Source organism: Stigmatopora argus, chromosome 18, assembly GCF_051989625.1.
Source record: "Stigmatopora argus isolate UIUO_Sarg chromosome 18, RoL_Sarg_1.0, whole genome shotgun sequence".
In the NCBI taxonomy this organism is placed as follows: domain Eukaryota; kingdom Metazoa; phylum Chordata; class Actinopteri; order Syngnathiformes; family Syngnathidae; genus Stigmatopora; species Stigmatopora argus.
In genome coordinates, this window is record NC_135404.1 from 8,340,459 (window position 1) to 8,363,654 (window position 23,196).

Genomic DNA, 23,196 nt, shown 5'->3' on the forward strand with positions numbered 1-23,196 from the left:
TTCCTGTTCGGCTAAAAATGATTCGCTCAATGCCACCTTTTAAAATTGAAATGGACTTGATGGTTATAGCTGTCAATGGCAGTGAAAGGGGGGCTACAGACAACAAAATAATCCTGAGGTATATGGCAAAAAATACATATACTGTACATACATGTATATTTACATTAGAGAAAAAAATGTCCAGCGTCAATACAAATGCCAAAAAAATCACAATCAAGAAAGCTCAATTTATTTTCTTTATTTTATTTTATGAATTAAAATAATCCAGACGTATATTAAAAAATATATATTGCCAATTACCCCCTAATATGGTTTTATATTGAAATGACTTATCCGAGGATCTGTGGGTTGTTATTTTCCCATTATTTGCCCAAATGAATAGTGTTCTTTCAGATAAGACTACTTTCCATGATATACATCAGTTCCCGTATTTCTCGTTAACCCTCATAAATGCCAAATTCCTGGAATCAATGCTTTACTCATTGAAATTCTCGCGCGGTCTTTTCCGTTTTGTAACGTGGTAAAAGGCAGCCAGCGCTCTTTGTATTGCAGCACCTGCTCTCATCGAGTAGCTCTGATTGTTGCACTCACTTTGATAGGCGCTCATAAAGAGGCCGCTTTGGAGGGGCTGCTACCTAATGGCCCGTGTTAAGATAATGCCACCTGTCTCTCGTTATATCAACCCCTCTCTACTAAACACCCGCATCACAACTGGCAACTCGAGCGGCCATGATGTGCTACTCCATTTTCATCCTCCCTCACATTTAGTCTTTTTCAACATGGAGGTTATTGTTTGCATAAAAAAACTGTTTTCCTTGTATGAAAGCAAGTGTCATGCTTTTGCACGCATTTGTAGACTCTTGCAGAAAGGTGTATAAGACTGCCAAAATGTCTGTTTGCATAATATTATACACGTGAAAAGTCAGATTTGAACAATGAGTCATAGTGATGTATAAATATGGCTAATGTTTGTAACGCGATGTCATACTTTGGCTTCAACTCGTACATTTTTGAGCCGCTTATCCTCAAGAGGATGGCATGGTGCTGGAGCTTATCTCACCCATTGGCCCATTCAGATAGACCCTGAACTGCTTTCCAGACAATCGCAGGGCACGGAGAAAACCCACGCAGGCACGGGAGAACATGCAAACTCAGAGAAATGCCGTAACCCTCGATCTCAGGAATAGAAATATGCTAACCATTCTGCCACCTTAAATTCGCTAGTATTGGTCGGGTCTTTTCAAGAGACTGAATTACTTAATTACTTACGCTGCATTGCGTGAAATTGTCTGAGATATGTTCACACATTTTTTTAGTTTAAATTTATATCAGAGGTGACATTGGATTATGTTCTCAGTAGTCTTAAAAATGTCTCAAAAAGTATTGAGTTTCACTTATTTCAAACTGAAACCTCTACTGTGCATAATATTGATTGAAAGAAAATGCTAATTGTGTGGACAGATCTCTTGTGGCCAACCTGGCTGCAGCCCAATGCTATAAGAAGGAGAAACACCTGGACGTGGACATTAACTGGGAGCTGGTGACCAAAGCCAAGGTTTATTACATAGCGGTAAGTGTCTATTAACACTAACATTGTTGATTTATATGACTGCTTGATTATGGTTAGCTTAGCTTAGCTTACAGATCTATGTTACAATACTTAATTTGATATTTGCAATATTTGGCATAATCACTGTAAAAGGGCAGTGTTGCAAATCTGTACTTTTAGTTGTTTTTTTCTCAAGACTGGAAACCATTGTAGGGAGTACTCCAGATTTATTTGCTATTTCAACAATATTTTCAAGCCTTTTTGTCATCAGTTTTGTTAGATTTGGTCTCAGGGCAAGTACCCAAAACTCATGTTTTAGGATTTTGTATCTTGTGTCAACCTCAAAGCCTGGGGGCCAGATCCGGTCTGTCATGTTATTTTGTTTTGCCCACCAGAGTAACATAATAGGCTCTTGTTAATCTTAACATTTTAACAGAAAATACGATGATTAAGTTGTTAGTTGTCCATTGATTGATTCATTGTGGCAGTATTTTGACACCCCTGTCTAATGCAGACATTTAAAATTTGAACGATAATACACAAAATGTTCTCCAATTCTGGAATGATCCTTTTTACTTGGGAAAATATCACTAGCATCAACAGGTGACAAAATCTCTCCCAAAAACGCCCAGGGCCGTTCTCCCCTTTATCTCGGAACAGTCGCCGCAGTCGTAACTCAAGCCGAATAGCAAGCGGCGCACATTCCCTGTCAATTGGCAGCTGAGCTAAATGGCGCGGGAGCGATGGGGGCGAAGGTTCGGCGGGATTCAAATTGCGGGTGGTTGAGTGTGTTCGGTGGGGGGTAAAAGTGGGCCACAAATTGGCGTTTGAAGAACTCCTTCCCACCCTTGACTTGACTTTAACGATCGCCGTGACACCTGCACTCGTGTTATATCTGTTGTACGGGGGATTTGATTGGTTAAAAGGATGATGAGCAGCTTCATCATCGAAGAAAGCATGCGAGCGAGCGCTGGCGTTTCCCACAAAGAGAGAGAATGTTGAAGCGCTGCCAAATGCTCGGTGGCAGGCTGTTGCTAGGAAATGTGGCTCCTTAGGCAAAGCATTGCACAAAGAGTAATAACAAAGGCAGGAGAGGATGGGAAGGGGGGGCGCAGGGGGGACGGAATGGCTCACAGCATTTACTCTTCGCACAGACTGGGAGATGACAAGCATAATATCCATATTTGATGCACGTGTGTCCAGACTGGGTGAAGAGAGAAAAGAAAATGATAGGCTTGTTTTGTCATGCTTTTGTTATTTGACACTTGTTTGTCGATACTGTATTGTGACACCAAACGATTGGTCATGGCCCAAGTGGGCAGTCTTGCATTTATTTAGATGGGAAGTAAACGATCACATTTCAGTTGCATTACAGTGAAGGATGTCCCATCCATGTTGACTTGCAACACCCACTTAAAATGGAGAGACGTTTTTCAGTGTCACTATAACTGAAAAATTATGGAATGATTTCGTGCATCTGAAATTCCGATCAGTCATATCAGCATTGAACATACCACGATTAATCGATTATGACAACTATATACTGGTGATCAATTAATCGTTTTAGTAACAAACTTGCATCTCTAGGTGAAACCTAAGGAAAGCGGACAAATATAACTAAAGAACGAATAAAGGGGTTATCAAACTTGATTCTTGCTTTAGTATTTTGAAATGTAACCGATTGTGTCCAGCATTTTAAATAATGGGAGACTTTGTAACATCAGCATATATCTCACCAATAGAATCAAAATTGTATTGTATTCTCACGAAATGAGTGATTTACGGCAATTTATAATGAAAACAATGTGTGATTATGATATTGATACTGTATCGCAAGATTGTTCCACGCCCATTGGACAGTAATAATATTATTACACTCTGATACAAGATAAAAATAGCACCATGTTACTACTTTTTAAATGCAGCCTCGTGGTAAACATCAGAAATGGAGGATGGTGTATTGATTTATTGTGTGAGTGACTCTAATTGCTTGAGATGATGTGTTCATGCTGGCCCAGTTAGCCTTCTTCCCTCCCATCCTTCCTCTCAATGCTACTCCCTCCTAATGTGAACCCCCCCGCCTTCTCCATGTTCTTCTTTTATCCACTCTGCAGCATCACCACCAGCTTGTTTTTCTTACCACTGAGCACTTTGCCCTGTAATTTGATCTCCACTCACTACATTCATCCTTCAGCTTGCCACTTGGAATTAACCTGCTTGGCATGCACAATTACAGCTACAATATATTATAAAGTCTACCTTACGGTCACGTATGGGATGGTGATGATGGTGATGATGATGATGATGATGAGGATTGGGGGGGGCAAGACAATTGGCTGTAAAAAGGCTCTGTTAATTACCGGCGGGCGCAGATGGTCAGAAATAAGCCAAGGATAGATGGAGGAGACACCAGCCTTTGCCAAGTACCCCCGGCCAGACACCGGTGTTTTATGGTAAAGCACCAACAATGCACATGTGATGAGAGAAAAGGAAAGGAATACTGAAAAGGGAAGATCTGACAGCTGTTTTGAACTAATTTTTTAGGTGTACAATCCAAATACGGTCTGTTTTTCTGAATTAGATCAGGTTTACATATTTACTAATGTATTAACACATGCACAAAACTAGCCATTCTTTGCTAACACATAATGGTGTTCAATTGCAATCATTCAGTCTTTTGCTTCTCATGTCAATTGTTTAAATTCTAGTTAAAAACAAGGGGAATTGCCTATGTTAAGTACTGTTTTCCAAATTTAAAAAACGAGATCTACAGTTAAAAAAACAAAAACAAAAGAAGAACTTACATGATAGTGAAAAATTGAGTTGTGCATTCCGTGCAGTAAAATGAGTTAAAAACAGCTGTCAGACCTAAAACTATAAAATGATGTTGCCCAGTGTTATTGATATCATTAGCATAACAGTCTCATATTTTTTTAAAATCAAATTTATGTTGAATACAGACAGTATAGAGAAAAGTATTAAATACTCATAGTATGATTTATGACTCAATGTCAGTATCGTGGCATATCGTATAATTTTTCTCTTTTTAAAACTGTATTTATAGCTCCACGGGAACTCACATAGCTAATCGCTTAGTCAAAAATGGATTGGACATTCAGTGCAGTCAATGTGAAGTAGTTAGTCAGAGAGGCTGCAGCCAGATAACATTCACATTATTACTCTGCCTCGGTAGCCCCTGTGGCGAGTACCTCCTCAAAAAAATATAAAGGGGGAAGGACTCCTAAATCCTTCCAAGTAAGCGGCTAAGTGACAACCAGCGAATGATTAGCAACTTCCAAACCGGATCGTCCTCACGGTGACCTTGAGCTTTCCGTCTCTACTGCTGTTTGTCTCTAGCGTTCCTTTTCCCTCCCGCCTCTCCGTCCTTTCTCACCACACTGCGCCACTGCGCGAAGCCCCTCCAACTCCCACCCCAACCCCCATTGTCCTGCCTGGAAGGAAAAGGACGAGGCAAGGGAATGAAAGAGGGAGGCAAAATTATCGATACTCTTTGTAATGTAGCCTTGTTACTAAATTGCATGAATATTGTGCATAAGGAACACATCTCAAAGTGAGGAATATCCATCCATTCTATGACAGTTTGACTTGATAAGGACAAAAAATAAATTTCATGATATAACATTGCAAACGGTATCAATTCATAATTTGAAATATCCAGATTTTTTCTCGTGATACATTAACACAAATTTGCTTCAGATTATTGATAGAATGACAGTCCGATAAATTACAGTATGTCGATATATCCATATATCAGTACTCTTTTTTGTTGTTGTTCTAGGATAGAAAAAAACAAGCCATTGGAGAGTTTTCACAAGAATTTCAGAAAGCTGCAATTTGTTAATAACTAGTTTCGGGTCAGCTAGGATGGGCTGCAAAACCTTTACTACCCTTAGATTAAGTAATCAGTCCATAGATTCTAGAAATTAGAATGAAAACAGTTCTTTTATCTAACAGATGGTGATCTATGTTTTGCTTTACGATCGATTTGAATCGTTCTTTACACAACCGATCAAAATATCGACATAGACCAATGTATCATCGTTAAATGCCCCTAATTTGTCACAGTCAGTTTTATGCCATTCTGTGTCATTTGCTCTTGAGACAGTACCACTCACTACAAACATCATTATTATGACTGCCAAAACAAATAGTGACAAGCCGTCTCATTTTCCATTATAAATCCAAAACAATACACAATTGTCGAGTTGGTATTGTGACTGTTAAAAAGAACTGGGACAAAATATCAATACCAGGATGTACCATATCCCCAGAACACACACCCTTGTCCTTCCACAGTGCTTGGGAAGGGACAGGAGAATAAAATACAGGCAGCGGAGGGAAGTAGGGCTAAAAAATATGGAGGTGAAGAGAAATGGAGAGGGGGAGCAAAAACTGGCACCGTCCCCACTTTGTCTGCAGGCGATCAGTTACCATGCCTCTCGCCCACCAAATTGAATTCCCGCTGCATTTACATGCCAAGTTTGACTTGTGGCCAGGCTTATTAAATACATTTGTAGATCATTTCATCTCCATTTGAAACACTCTGCAGAGACTTTTACATTTCCCTTCCGGTTTTGTTTGTGCAAGCTGTGATTCAAATGTGTGCAATAGTATTGTTAGACAGCAAATTCGAGGGGAAACAATACTATGATCGTGTTTTGTTCATTCATATATTGATATTGATAATTGTCAGCGATAGAAGTCCAATCCATTTGGCTAATGTATATGTATATGTATGCGTATGTGTATGTGTATGTGTATGCGTATGCGTATGCGTATGCGTATGCGTATGCGTATGCGTATGCGTATGCGTATGCGTATGCGTATGCGTATGCGTATGCGTATGCGTATGCGTATGCGTATGCGTATGCGTATGCGTATGCGAATGCGAATGCATATGCGAATGCGAATGTGTATGTGTATGTGTATGTGTATGTGTATGTGTACGTGTACGTGTACGTGTACGTGTACGTGTACGTGTACGTGTATGTGTATGTGTATGTGTATGTGTATGTGTATGTGTATATGTATATGTATATGTATATATATATATATATATATATATACATATATATATATATATATATATAGTATTTACTGGTTTTTCATTTAAAAAAATATAAGAAATAGAAATGAAAAAATATTTATTTGGCTCAAAAAGTCAAAATAAGTTCGCTTGGGTTGATAAATAAAACCATTGAAAACTGCCATTAGCCTAAGCTCCGCTAGCAAATTTTGTAGTCATTACTTTATGAATACATTTTTGAAAATGCTCACAAATATCTAATGTTCACATCCAGTAAGGGCCGTAAATGGCCTCCAGGCCACTCGTTTAAGACCCGTGACCTACACTAATGCGCCCCTCTAATTGAGCTAACAATTTCATGTCCAATCGCAAGCAATTGCATCAATAATCATGCAGTAATTGCCTGCAACGTGTCTTCTGAGTCCGCACTGGTGGTGTCACATTGGTGGCCAATTATGGCGTTTCAATCAAGTCTTATAAGAGGCGTGAGGCGTTCAAGTGTCTGTTTGTCTGAGCCAATGTTAAACAGGCGTATGGGAGCGCTGCCTTTGTCAGCGGGGGGGGATGCCCGGGCTACACCTGTCTAATTGAGTGGTAATGAGCTGTCGGGAGGATAGCTGAGGGGTGTGGGCTCGGGGGCCTCCCTACCAGTGGGATGTGCAGCCCTCCAGGCATGAGTGGGCACAAGGTTACTATGCTCGACTCTTGTTTAAAATGGGCAGTGTATCTTTAAATATCATTGGCAATAAAAAGAAATCATGTTGTGTTGTATTTAGCCTCTTAAGACTTCAACGCTCGATATATACTAAATACATGGCAACAGGTTCCAGAAAAGCTAAATTAATAACGATAGTTATATAAGATAACGGTAACGTAAAGGAGTCAAATATTTGTACTGCTTTTCTTGTTTTAACTTGGGCATGTACTCTGTTTAAAGAAAAAAAACACTCCAATATAGTACATGATGTAACCATTGTTGATGCTTGTTTTGAATTTTTATTTTCATTTCCGTTTACTATGCTAATTTACACGTTTTTGTACTTCTAAATTCTCAGACAGGATAATCCTAAATTGAAGACATAAAAATTTATGCTGGGTATGATGTCTTTTCACCCATCATGACAAGTATCCCTTTCATAATTGTTTTTCAGCAGTAAACCTGGTTACGCAAGGCCATGTAAACACATTTGAAAAAACAACTTGAGCTCTTGGGACTTGGGGGTGTATTCCAATTCATGTAATACTGTGCATTCACACATAGAAACTTATTATTCCAAATGTCCAAATAATAATAATAATATTGAGTCTCAAATAAATATTGGCTGCATGTCAACATAATCAATTTAATGCAAAAAGTTGAGAAACTGTTCCTCAGAACCAAAAACAAATGAGAATGCAGCTCTCTTCAAAGAAACAAAACTTAATAAAAAGGGAATATCATGTGAATTAAGGTCCATTGTCACAGAAGTACAACAAAAAAATGGGAATAATTTGAAAGGATTTATAAACTTTTCTAACTATTCATCCCATAAGTCAAATTCTAATAAATGTCTAAAATGTCGACTGGTAACCTTATGTAATGTCATTCAAGAAGTCAAATTTAAAAAGCTGAACATTTATAACATATATAAAACATGGGATAGGAAGTGTTGTAAATGTTCAGCACATGAGTAAAAGTAAAAAAAGGAGAAAATGACATTCCTGTCATCATAAAAATAATTGAAAAAGGTTGAAAATGTCATCGTCGTACATGGCCAACGTAAAACGGAAACAAAAGATGAGTCGAGCTCTTGTTTACTATATTATAGTTTGAGATGAACCCTTTCCAATAGCAACACTGCATTAATATGACACGCTAATCTATCACATGAGTCGTCCCATCTGGTTTAGCAATAGTGTTGATCAATTCAGTATGGAAGCACTTACAAGTTGGCTTTTGTTGTTGTTATTGCCTGTGCCATAATTTGATCCACCGAGGAGAAAAATGCTTTAATCCACGGCATCTTGGGTAATTGTCTCCTGGGAAAAGGGGCGGTGCGATGGTGGGGGGGCATGTTTCGGGCTTTGGCGGGGCTCCAGGGTGTTGTTCATATGATTGTGTTACATTGTAAAAACACTCTCGCTTGAACCAGTGTGTCTTATTTTCACCCCAGATGACTTGGTATGTTGTCTGTTCGCTTAAATTAATGTTTTTTTTTTCTTTTCGGTCACCTCACCTGGGTATCAACAACTCTTACTGCCTGGTAGAATTGGGCCCTGGCCGCCCACCGTTGGCGCGAGCTTTAATTGAATCGACTTGAGTAATTATTTGAGAAGTAATACCGAGGCGAGGGAAAATAAATAGCCACTTTGCGGCGGGGAATGATGCCTGATGGCCATGTGTTGATACTCTCACCAGGGAGCGTGAGGAACCTGCTTTAGTGAGTTGAGTGTCTGATTAAGATTCACTCGGCGGAGTTTGTGGAGAGCACGTCTCATGGGTGCAAAGATGACGAGTTAGAGGGCCGGTACGCCAATTTTTATTATTGTGCCCGAATCTGTATGAGATACTAATAGTTGGATGGGAATGTAGGAATGATGCAAATTTCAGATGGATTGCAAATAAAATATGGCTTAATAGAAAGTGCAATGGAAAGAAATGTATTTTTTTTGCGAATAGCTGGCAACTAATTCAGGGTGGCCCACCCCTGCTGCCCGTATTTGGCTTGGAAAGGCTCCAGTACCCCCCGCAATCCTAGTGAGGATACAGAAAATTAATGAATAATCAAATACATGTTAAGTACAGTGTTTTTCATAAGTAAAATTGACATATTGCAGAGATCCGTCTGAGATCTGAGATCAGTTTTGGATTGTGCGTCCTGTTCTGAAAAATTCTAAACAAAAAACAACTAATAAACCTAAAATAAAATAAAAATGGAGTTTGCCAGTGTTATCTTTGTAATGTATTCAAATTAGACCTTTGGAAAATAATGATAGAGTTACATACAGTTGTGGTCAAAAGTTTACATACACTTGTGAAGAACATAATATCATGGCTCTCTTGAGTTTCCAGTTATTTCTACAACTCTGATTTTTCTCTGATAGTGATTGGAACAGATACTTCTTTGTCACAAAAAACATTCATGAAGTTTGGTTCTTTTATGACTTTATTATGGGTGAACAGAAAAAGTGATCAAATCTGCTGGATCAAAAATATACATACAGCAACACAAATTAGCAATGACTTAGAAAGTTGTGTCAGTCAAATGAGCTTCATAGCATGGCCTCTTAACTTTTTGTGAGTGATTATGAGTGACTACAGCTGGTGACTTCTCTGAGGCCATTTAAATAGGACTCATTGGATGCAAACGCCCACAATCGCTACAATGGGAAAGTCAAAGGTGCTCAGCATGGATCTGAACCCCATTGAGAACTTGTGGAAAATGCTGAAGAAACAAGTCCATGTCAGAAAGCCATCAAATTTAACTGAACTGCACCAATTATGTCAAGAGGAGTGGTCAAAGATTCAACCAGAAGCTTGTGGATGGCTACCAAAAGCGCTTAATTGAAGTGAAAATGGCCAAGGGACATGTTACCAAATATTAGCGCTCATGTATATTTTTGACCCAGCAGATTTGATCACTTTTTTCTGTTCACCCTAATAAAGTCATAAAAGAACCAAACTTCATGAATGTTTTTTGTGACAAAGAAGTATCTGTTCCAATCACTATCAGAGAAAAATCAGAGTTGTAGAAATAACTGGAAACTCAAGAGAGCCATGACATTATGTTCTTCACAAGTGTATGTAAACTTTTGACCACAACTGTATGTACACAGTAGTCATAGTCTTACCTTCTCTTTCCATACATACCCTTGTTTTCCAAAGAACATTAATAGCAATAACGTTTAATATCGTTAACTCCAGGGAAATAAAGCCGAAACCAACATTCTTTACAAATGAGTCGACTAATAACAAAAAATAATTGGTGATTAAATGAATAGTTCCTGGTAGCCATTCTTCGCAGTAGTACATAACACACTCTGACTTCATTGCCAAGTTAAGCAGACGCATGTTTTTGTATGAGATCAAACTAGCCATAACCAGCTTGGCATTCTTAATACATTAAAAAGGAAACATTTTAAGATGAAATGTACAATAGTCTAATAATCCAACACATTTTCTTGGCTGTGGATTTGGGAATCTTGTGCTTTCTAGGGTCATCCAGGGCATAACATGCGTCTGCAAGTGTGCTTACCAGATGTTAAACTTCCCCCATCTTCTTAGTGTTCCCACTTTGTGTTTACGTTCTGTCACGAGAGCCCCGTTGCCAGTTTGGCTTGACTACATTCCCAACTGCCAATACTTTTCATTGACTTTCTCGTTCTTTTTTTGTGGCTTTTAAGAAGTACCGAACGCGTCGTAATGTTTACAACCAGCACGTCTGCGCTCCATCGACTCGGCGTTAACCCCTCATTACACCACCGTATATTATTTTCCATTGTTAGCAGCCGTTGGGTTTGACCTGATGCTAACGCACCTCTTAACCTTTATTCTCCTGATGTTTTTGAATGCATCTTGAGTGGAGGACGACTTTTTTGCTCTGTTGTCATGGAGACTGCTCACGAGACCATGTGACTAAATATAGCGCCTCTGGTGTCTTTTTTTTAAGGGAGATAGGATGAGGTCACACTGTACTTAAGCTGCACACACATGCACGCAACATAGTTAGATAAACCTTCCTGGTGTTCAAGTAATAGAACAACTGCAAATTAAACCAACAAGTAAAATTGGAAAAATCAAGGCGTTTGAATTATATATTCCAAAAGTTCATTTGGGAATTTTTTATTAACACTTGGAGTTAGGCAAATCAACTAATGGATAACATTTAAGAGAATTAATACATTTTTTAGAGTCAATTTTATGCTAATAATTGTCCAAATCCTCATATTTGAGCTTCTAAACTGCCATTGACAGCGATAATGGATCTAGATCTGCTTTAAATAATATTCACAGGCCAACTTTTAATTAGCACATTTTGGAGTAACATTCAATGACAATATAGTGTAATAGTACTGAATCGTAGGGTACACGGTCGATTGGTCGCCGGTCTTTTGGTCGCCCGGAAGGTTATTGATAATTACCATTTAAATCGTTGCTCAAATTCCTTAAAAACAAACTGCAAATTACTATTTAGTCCTACTTAATGCCCTATTAATTATTAGGCTAAAGAAAAGCTCCAAATTTCCCGGACTTCGATTGTTTTTTTGTTGGAGAACTTGTTAAAACCCTGACTGACGTAGCTTCTTAAAGGGACAACGCATGTACATACAAACTCTTATACACAATCACACGTCGGCTCAGTGAAACTGCTTATGGCCATTGTTGGCTTTTATTGATGCGTAGACAGTGTTGTTTTACCTTGTTTTGTCGCCGGTCTTTTGGTCGTCGGTCTTTTGGTCACCGGTCTTTTGGTCGCCCGTTGTCGCGGTCCGGGCGACCAAAAGACCGGCGACCAATCGACCGCACACGGAATCGTAGATAACATGATTGGGGAGGAGTTGACTATCAAAATAACCGTTTCTGTAGCGCTAAAAGTGAGTTAAAGCAAGCAGTCACAAAGAAGAAAAATCGGAAAGGAAACATTTCCTCAGTTTGTCTTCCTGATTTTGACCTCTGTGGTGGCGTGTAAACTACGCTTCTGAAAAGTATTGTACAGTTTTTCCTTTCGTCCGTGGCCAAGTGCTTGCTCATGTGCGGTTCTGTCAGTTTTCTTGGTTGTGTATAACATGTGAGGAGTAGCATTCTTGACCTGCTCAATGTGTAAAGTGCCTTTAGATAACCTCTGTTATAAATGGACTCTCTCTAAATGAATTTGACTCGACTTGACAGTTTGTTCTTAACCGAATGCGCCATATGGGCTCGTTTTCAAATTTGACTGTCGAAAAGGGTTCGCCATCACTGCCTCCAACCCGATTTCCATGTTCCTAATAAATTGTTAAGCGTGTCAGCTGAGAGATTGTTTTCCTCCAATGTTTGTTCTTCACAGCTTTGGAGGCTTCACGGGTTCTTGTCATGGAACATTTCGAGTGTCTGGAAAGTGTCAAAATGTTCAGCCACACATGAAAAAACATCTTAACCTACTTCTTCTTCATCTTCTTTACTGGCTTCCTCTCTGTCCCTGCCACTCAATACTAACAATTTCCCTGTGATGTATTTTTTATGTGTTGCCTCTTTGGATGGCTGGCACTTATTAGTAGCCCGATCATGTTGTACGAAGGCCCTTTTAAAAAGTTTGGTTACTTTGTATTGTCATTACTAGTCCAAATAAACCCATTTTGAAGGGTCCCTTATTCTCAGCAATCTTCGCTCTCATGCCATCGGTGATGACGGCGGCCGTAAATAAAAAGCAGACCTTTCGTCCTTTTTGATGCGCCGCATGTGCGTGCCTTTGTTGCAGATGCTGTGGCGCAATCACAGAGGGGAGGGGTGGCGGCGGGCAATCAAAACAATAACAACGGACCCTATTTGACAAAGCCCCTGGCTTTCGATTGTCAGAAGATGTAAGCTGACTCATGCGCACAAGAAGGGCACGTATCCCTGTGGGCAAGGGGTAAAAGGAAAAAAAAATACTTTGCTTTTGCATGGATTAATTACCAGTGGTTAGCTTAACGTGGCTATTTATTTATCTAATGAAGAACTAATATATTAGTCATACAAATTAGGGAACGTTTTTCGATCCGATTGCGTCATTTTTTGAGGATTGGGTTTAAACGGTTGGTCATTTGTAAGGAAGATGGTGATTTAAGATAAGAAGTAACAAAATATTGCAAAATATATATATAAATATAAAGCATGTTTTCTACACTACTGAAACAAACCTTGCAAAAAAATGAATCAAAACAAAAGAAAATAGCTTAATGTATCACATTAGTTAACATGAGTTAAGATAACAAGTAACAAAATATTGCAAAATATATATAAATGTAAAGCATGTTTTATATTTTTGATATCCACACTACTGAAACAAACCTTGCAAAAAAAGAAATGAAAACGAAAGAAAATAGCTTAATTTATCACATTAGTTAATATGAGTTAAGATAACAAGTAACAAAATATTGCAAAATATATATAAATGTAAAGCATGTTTTATATTTTTGATATCCACACTACTGAAACAAACCTTGCAAAAAAAAGAAATCAAAACGAAAGAAAATAGCTTAATTTATCACATTAGTTAACATGAGTTAAGATAAGTAACAAAATATTGCAAAAAATATATAAAGAAAATAGCTTAATGTATTACATTTGTGACCATTTTTATGTTTTTTAACAATTTAATTGCAACCTTATTTTGTTGTTAAAAAACTGATTTGTAAAAAAGGGATTTGTGATTATTTTTTGCTTTGTGATATGATTATAATGTTGCGATAGACATTTGGATGTACTTTGTTCCCCTTCCTGAATACATTTTCTTGGTATTAGATCAGTAGTTGGTATCAACAGATTCCAAAATTCAGGTGACTCAGACTCGTATGCAAAAATATGCGATCGCTACATCTCTAGTATACAAATGCCTTAAAGCTACATACCGAATTAACCCATTGGCTACCATTGATGGCAATAGAAATCCAAGCCATTTGGCCCGGGAGGACTGTCGACGATTATTCTATGTCCGTCAATGACAGCCAATGAGTTAACTGTCGCTTATTCTTGCGTAGTAAAAGCAAACGCCAAGAACAGAACTTGTGCAACAGTTGGTTGAATTGAGTGTCGATTGGTCACGCCCGAGCTCCACTCTGCAGCCGTGACCAATTGCAAGGCTTTATCCAACTGTTGCATCACTCCGGCGGTTTCATTATGTGACCAAACCACATATCGGACCACAAAAAAGGCCTGCAAAACCCTTAGCAGAGAACGTTTTTTTGGTGCCTGGTCTTCGTAGTTAAAAGCGAAAGAGAAATGAATGTACTCCAGCAGTTTGAATGAAGCTGTGCTTTTGCACATTTTCATCTCCGTTGACTATTTTTTTATTTTTTTTCTTCCCTGCCGGGGAAGTGCACTTTGAAGTCGGATAGAGTTACAACTCTGAGTGGGTGAACAGGCAACGAGCTTAAATGTATATTTGAGCTGAGTTGAATATGACAGTTTGTTAAGGTGGAGTGAAAATTTAGATTCAGTGGTGGTTAGTTGTTAGCTTTTTTTTGAAAATTCAGCACCTGTAGCCAATTTGGTTTTGCAACGTGAAATTTGGTAGGCATACTTATCACAACTAAAAAAAAGTCTTAAGAAGTCATGAAAGAAAACAGACAGAAAAGTTAAGCACTACAATATGGAATTATAAATATTAACAATTGAATGGCAAAAATACATACGATTGTATAAATGAATCATAACATTGAAATAAATGTTTTTATTTGTAGCCTTAACAATATAGAAATTATAAAGTAGTACTGTATAAAAAATCCTTTTGTTATTTGAAAAACTCAACTTTACTATTTGTTGTTATATAAATTCTAAATATTTTTTACAATTGATCATTCTTTTTTTAGTCTATATGTATTCACTACAATGAATACTATACAATCCGAATTAATCTCTGTTTAACTTGAATTTTTTTAAATTGATGATTTACTTTATTTTACTATTAGAATGTTTTCAAGTGCTCTATAAAAGGTTTAAAAAAATCCACATTAAAACTACTAAACTTAACAAATGTATTTCTTAAATGTATTTTTGAAATCTGAATTTTATGCAATCAATTAGGTCAAATTTTCATTTTCACATTTACTATTTGTTGTTAGATAAATTCTAAATATTTTTTACGATTGATCATTCTTTTTTTAGTCTATATTTGTTCACTACAAACTAGATTGATGAATCTAAAATGAATACAATCATAATTAATCTCTGTTTAACTTGATTTTTTTTAATTAATGATTTACTTTATTTTACTATTAGAATGTTTTCAAGTGCTCTATAAAAGGTTAAAAAATATCCACATTCAAAGTACTAAACTTAACAAATTTATTTCTTAAATGTATCTTTGAAATCTGAATTTTATGCAATCAATTAGGTCAAATTTCATTTTCACATTTAAAAAAAAAAGACTATTTTAAATGATTAGATCCATTAAATGCAATACATCATGCTCCACTTTGGAGGCTCCACCAAACAGTAGACGCCATCTTATCAGGTTAAGACATCTTGCTCAAGAGACGTCACACTTTTAATATTAGCCATGGGAGACGATCTACCTAAAAGCAGCATAAAAGGATTAACACAGTGCTTCTGCTTTCGGAAATAATGCCCTTTTATCGAGCGGCTTTGACACCGTAAAAAAGGCTAATGATGACAATGAATGTCAGCGGAATGAGTAATGTCGCGTCATGCTGTCGCTATTTGCATTCCTATTGATCGGGGCTTGCGGAGACGCCAGTTTGTTTTTCCTCGGCCGTGTTACTCGATCATCGGGTGTCCTGCGGCTAATGACCGTCGTCTCCCCGTAGGACGCGTAACACGCTCGCTTCACTGTCAAACTTGCTTGGCAATTATCGAGCAGGAAACCCAATAATTGTGATACTTTCCGTTCCTGACAGTTTACAGTGACCTTTGTTTGGAATGGCTCCAAATGTTAGGATTTAGTTTGAACAGTTGTGTCTATCGGTGTATTGTGTAGGGGAGAACGGGGTTGGTTGTCAAGCAAGTGGATTGGTACACTTGGTATAATTAGACCAGAATTGGAGGAAAAAAGACCACATCGTTTTGAGGGAAGACGATTTTTATATTTGAAGGTCTTCACAATCTTTTTAGGTATTTTAGACAAGTCGTTAGTGTTGTAATTAAAAAGTATGAAGGCAAAGCTACCATTTTGATTCACATTTTCTAGCTAGCCAGTTGCTTGCTTGCTTTCAGTTTAGGTTTAATATAGAATGGGGATGTTTCTCACACAATCAACTGTTCATAAGACTCAACGGTATTTTATTGCAACTGTACAGGGCATAGTAAAATGTTGTTTTCTCTCAGTTGTTTGCATTGCAGTTTTTGCTTTTACACAGTAACAAAAAATGGATTGGTAACGTTGAAATCGATTATTTTTAATGTCACTAATGTATTCACTGCGATAGACATCCGACACATTTGAAGTAGCGAATGAACGTTCATTCTACGAAAATTAATTGACTTCCACCCTCCCACTTCAAATGAATTGGACGTCTACTCATAATAATCTAATTTAAAGTCACATAAGAAGAAGAATGAATAAAGCCTCATGATTGGATATCTGTAACGGCCAATGGCATCTAATATCTTAATCAAAAACAGATATGTTATCAATTTTAAATTTGGCTTCCCTGGACTAAATAAATGAATGCTAAAATATGACAACAAACCTCGTTCTCCCCTACACTTTTCCACTTGTTTCAGACAAGTGATATGTAACATTATCATAACGACGATTAGCGATACCAAACTCTGAGTAAGTCGGAGCCTCTCAGACCCGTCGCCATGGTGCTATCCCATTCAATAACAAACATTTCCCCTTGATGTTCCCCTATCTAAGCCCCTCTCTTTCTATCCAAATCACCTGCCTTTACATACGCCGCGTGAAAAATTCCAGCCAACCGAAAAGTCGAGCGCCGAAAAAGAAATAAGTTTTCTCAACGAGCGGGGAGAAAGTTGAAAAGAATAACTCTGGCCTTTGATTTGCTACCTTGAGCACTTTTCAGTGAATTTCCTGGAGTGATAAGGGCTTAGCCAATGTAATCCTCACAGGACCTTTCTCTGGCATGCCAGGAATCAAGAACACCCTTTTCCTCTCCGGCACACACAAATGTCAGGAAACGCGAGCTAACTAACGCTAACAATACAATAGAAGATTGGAATGGTTCATTCAACTAAAGTTACAGAAATATTACCACCATTTAAAAAAAATATATAATAAATTTAACTTATTGGCTGCCATTGATGGCTATAGACATCCGAATCTATAGTTGACACGCCCCTTTTTTTAAAAATGTGATATTTAAGTTTCGGTAATGGAATCATAAGTATTTTGGTATAAATAGGGAATCTTTGATTTAGACCGAGTTACGTTCCCACGCTGGTGAAACAAACCCAAATTTTCGCTTTAGTGGGATTATGTTAATGTCAAAATTTATGTCACCTCTCACATGTGATGCGTTTAGAGACAGCTTAGAAAACATACGACTCAACCCATCAACATTGCACAAAAGCATACATGCAGTCCAAATCTATTACATTAATTTCCTTATTTTTAAGTTAAGTGAACCGGGAGCTGTTTGACTTTGACTCTCGGCAACGTAAGCTCTGTGTTGTGAGCATATATATTTAACTAGCAGTTGAGTTCCAGACACTGGCACATCTCAACAACATCCAGCCTAAAAATAAAAATATAAAAAAACAGTTCAATTACAGTGAAAGTAAGCCACGGGTTGTTTAATGTGAATACTTATTGTGCAGGCATTTGACCAACCATGCGTTTAGTGGCTAGTGATTATAAATTTTGGGCGTAATCAACGGAAAAAAGTACAAAGTGTATTCTGCTCCGTGTGCGGTCGATTGGTCACCGGTCTTTTGGTCGCCGGACCGTGACAACAGGCGACCAAAAGACCGCGACCAAAAGACCGGCGACCAAAAGACCGGCGACCAAAAGACCGACGACCAAAAGACCGGCGACAAAACAAGGTAAAACAACACTGTCTACGCATCAATAAAAGCCAACAATGGCCCTGAGCAGTTTCACTGAGCGGACGTGTGAGTGTAGAAGAGTTTGTATGTACATGCGTTGTCCCTTTAAGAAGCTACGTCAGTCAGGGTCTTAACAAGTTCTCCAACAAAAAACAATAAAAGTCCGGGAAATTTGGAGCTTTTCTTTAGCCTAATGATTACTAGGGGACTAAGTATGACTAAATAGTAATTCGCAGTTTGTATTTAGGGAATTTGAGCAACGATTTAAATGGTAATTATCACTTACCTTCCAGGCGACCAAAAGACCGGCGACCAAAAGATCGGCGACCAAAAGACCGGCGACCAATCGACCGTGTACCATTCTGCTCTTACATGCATTTTGTCGTACACATTCAGAAAAACCATCCTACTCTATTCCACTTTTTTTTTTAACTCAACGACTGAAATTATTCTGAAATCCCGTTGGGGGAAAAAAAAATGCATCTGTGCACTGAGCAAGAGTATCACTGGCAGCCATTTAAAGAGGCGTGAGGAAAGGCAGACGAGCAGCGGGCCGGCCTCTCTCCGGGTGCTCGCTCGCATGTGGCCGACACATTTTTGCATCTTCAAACACAATATGTGCGGCGGTGTCACGGCGACATGTGACAACGTAACCAAAGTGTGTGTTTCGTCGCCGCGAGGATGCTAGGCGACAGGAGGTAGTTGCTGTGTGTCACGGAAGAAATCCTGAAGACTGCTGCCAAGACTTAAAATGACAAATGTTCACTGGGATGAAACAATGATCTGGCGGTTGTGGTGTTGCTTGCGATTTTACCCAATGGTTCACATAAGTGTGAAATCGACCACACGGCATGATCGGAAAGGAAATGTCCCTTCTTTATTGAGCTCCAGGGTTTCCAGCTATAAGTGGAGCGAGTGAATATGCAGTTCTTGGCCCTGCGTGGCCTTTTTCTTGGTGTGTGAAAGGAAAACGCGGCGTCTCTTAGCGTGGCCCGGAAGCTCAGCCGGCAGCTCATGAAAAATGCATCTGCCGTTTTTTATTTATGTATATAAGTCTTCGCCTCTGATAGTCTTCATATCATATTCGTGTTGTGTCAGTGCGACTATTAATTATGTAGTAGAGTGCAATTGAGGAGACGATATTGGTGCTAAACGGCCCACGCCTCGCGTGGATTAAACACCTGATGATGAGTAAATATAATCAGGAATTCATTAAGGATGGGTTTTATGTTTGGATGTGTTACGGATTGGTTTCCTTTTTTTTGCCTCAAATGGACGAGCTAGAATTGCAAAGATTTATTTTGCATGAGTAAAGAATTGAAAATCATTCACTTTCTTTTCCTACTGTCATGCTGCTTAGCAACCATGTCAAGTGTGTTAAGCATGAGTGGTTGAATGCCCTTTTTTCTTCTAATTTTGGAAAGTGACATCGTTTTTCATTCAATTGACCGAATATTACGTGTTGTAAACATTTTTTTTTCAAAATCATCCAATCAATTTTGACAATGTTGATTGTTATGAAACATTGGATTGGATTGGATAACTTTTATTCATCCCGTATTCAGGAAATTTCATTGTGACAGTAGCAAAAAAAGGCATAGTTATAAGTTAGACAGTAGAGTGGCAAAGGCCGCAGAACAACAAAGCAAAAGCACAAAGTACAAAGCAAATCAAAGTAAATGGGATCATTAAGAATCACCAAATCAAATCATTAAGACAGAAAAGCAGCAAAAACACAAAACGAGCAAGAGTGGACGGAGCTACCGCCACCGGCTTCCACTTGAACGGCGCCATTTTGGTTGCGGTTGCAAAAACGGATACAGACTCAAAAGACGTAAAGTTGGACAAAAAACATGATTTAGCGTTCAAATTTACGCTTGTATACACATCCACAAGGTGGCGCTAGCTCCCCCATTCGCCACATGCTGCAAAATTCCATGTTTTACTGCTTTCAAATAATAGCTTTGCGCTCAGTCATCTTTCGTGTGCTAACAACACTCAAACTAATCAATAATAAAAAGTTGAGAGCTGTCCCAATATACTCATCCTTCCCGGAATTAGGTCAGCACATCATCAGTACTCCATCTTCTGCAATCCAATATTACTGCGAGTATTAGGGCGTGCACACGCAGAAGCACAAATATCTTTTCACATAGCGCTCATTAAAACTGTTGGCAAACAGCCCAATGCAATCAAACATTGAATATATTTTAGTTGATGAGTTCTGCTCCATTTTTTGTATTCCATGTTGTAATTATTTCGTTTTTTAATGTTGGACGGAGGAAGAAAGACACGGGTGAAATTAAAAATTACCCGTTCACATAACTGACATGAAAGTAGACCCCGATCAAGACCACCTTGACTTCTCCCAAACTAGACCAAGTTAAAATTATGACTGACGTGATGATGTCAAGAAACAGGATGGACACGTGAAAACTTTGGTCATGGTTACACAACAACCATTTTTTGCAAAAAACGCAAAAGTGGCGTGTTGCTGTTAGGATGCAAAGACTTAAATAAGGCCAAAAATGAAACACAAAAATTGAAATTTTAACCATAACTGCGACCAAGAATGAGTCTTTCCATGTTGTATTTTTACTTTGTGAGTTTCAAATTCATAATAGTTGTGCCAATTTAGCAGGGGGCACTCCTTAAGTGCTCCCCAGCTGGGAACAAAATAGCCATCCCTGCTTTAAACATGACAGATTTATGATGACATTTGTTTAACCTCTTTATAATTAAATCATAGTAGTTCAAGGAGAATCTCTGCCGGTGAGGGACAGTCATTTTAGCCATGATTTACGATCCACTTGACGCCCGTCCTTTTCGTTCAAACTGTGTACATGATGTCACAGAGTGAATAATCATGTTTCTATGCCATTGACACCCATTGATGTCCAATCCATTTCTAATGTGAAACGCTGACAACAAATGATCGATTGGTCTGTTGTGGCAGCCCATGACTGAAAGAGCGTGCAATTTTCTATGTCTTGTCTGGCCAGGATTTCTGCCAGTTACTACTCAGGCGTGAAGTCTTAAAACCGATTCCCACAAGAGCATCCCCGAACCAGATTGGCGAATGGCCCTTAAGACCTTCAAAATCTGGTCTACAGACCATTCTTGACCATTCCAACACAAATTTGTATATTTGTGGTACTTTGTGTACATCATTTGAGAACCACTGCACTAGGGTACACGGTCGATTGGTCGCCGGTCTTTTGGTCGCCCGGAAGGTAATTGATAATGACCATTTAAATCGTTAGTCAAATTCCCTAAATACAAACTGTGAATTACTATTTAGTCATACTTAATGCCATAGTAATTATTAGGCTAAAGAAAAGCTCCAAATTTCCCGGACTTTTATTGTCTTTTGTTGGAGAACTTGTTAAGACGCTGACTGACGTAGCTTCTTAAAGGGACAACGCATTTACTACATACAAACTCTTATACACTGACACGTCAGCTCAGTGAAACTGCTCATGGCCATTGTTGGCTTTTATTGATGCGTAGACCGTGTTGTTTTACCTTGTTTTGTCGCCGGTCTTTTGGTCGCCCATTGTCGCGGTCGGGGCGACCAAAAGACCGCGACCAAAAGACCGGCGACCAAAAGACCGGCGACCAATCCACCGCACACGCTGCTGCACTAAAGAATGTTCACACAGGATGACTACATGTCGTACGTGGTAACACCGAACTCTTCCTCATGATGATAGAATTCTTTCTCCAGCCCATTGCCTCCGCTATTTTACCCCCTCCCCTTTCAGCCTATGTGCGCACTCGCATTGGCCCAAGACCAAAGGCTCCGTTCTCGATATAATCCTCGCCATCGATCAGACTTTGTTTACTCCGATGTGGCTTCTCTCTTCTGCTGCAATTAGGAAGCAACCTTGCACTTCCCCGCTCCTCACATCGGCTTTTATAGGGGTTATTTTTCTCCTTAAGTGGCCATTTTTCATGTTTCGGCTAGGTAGGCGGTGTGGGCGAAGTAAGGGACCCACATCAATGATTGACCTTATTCCTTTATTTTTTTATATTAATGTAAAATGTTTTTGGTCTCCTTCATTCTTGGGGGTCACTTCAAATTCATGCACTTAACTATTAATATTTATTTGTAAGTAAAGTGTCTCCCATTTTACACTGGAAAAAGTCACCTAAAAAAAAGAGTAAACAACTAAACTAACAAATATATCTTAGAGACAATACTGTGAGTATCCAATAATCTCGCTTTAGTATCATTTTGCCACAAATATTTGTCTGCTTTTAAGCAGGGAAGAAATTTATGCAAAAAATCCCGATTGAATGCCTGAAGAAAATTAGCCATTCTCAATAGGATCCTCTTGTTTTGGAATTGTTCAAAAACAATCAGCGTTAAAGAAATGTCGAATTTTCTCCGCCTGAGAGTTTCTGCACTGTGAAATGTCTCTTTTGCATAATTCCAAACCCGCATCGCCCCGGCTTGATGTGATTTAGGGCCCCCCGCTTTCAAGGAAATTGGACTTAGGGTATGTAAGTTCACACTTCTTGCCTGCAGGCAATCGATTTTTCGTTTTTTTTTCCTCTCTCGCTTGCTTTCCAGAGCGCCAGTTGCTGCTTGTTGTGAGTGTTAAACATGCTGTTATCGTCAACGGGGTCGCAAAACTCACCGTACATGACTTAGCTTGGAATGTAATCATTTTCAAATCTGTTGTAGGTAGTATGCCATTTCACAGTGCGTTAAATATTAAAAACATGTTTAAAACTTGGAAAGCAGTCACATTAGAAGGCGTTAATGAGAATTCCTTTTATCAAGTGTATTGACTCACAATTCGAAATTAGTCCAATCTGATTTTAAATGACTGAAATATTACTGCTGCTCGGTCCATGTAATATTTAAGTGTTCAAATGTGGCAACATGTTTGTCTCTGAAAACAAGAT

At 38.6% G+C, this 23,196-nt stretch overlaps 1 protein-coding gene across 2 annotated transcripts in view; it reads left to right on the plus strand.

Moving 5' to 3' along the window:
• Positions 1–23,196, plus strand: part of LOC144092639 (adenosine kinase-like) — an 81,982-nt gene that overhangs the window by 37,030 nt on the left and 21,756 nt on the right. For both annotated transcript variants that reach the window (XM_077625622.1, XM_077625623.1), the window contains exon 6: positions 1,462–1,570. In XM_077625622.1, the coding sequence (XP_077481748.1) occupies positions 1,462–1,570 (109 nt within the window). The remainder of the gene's footprint in view (positions 1–1,461; positions 1,571–23,196) is intronic.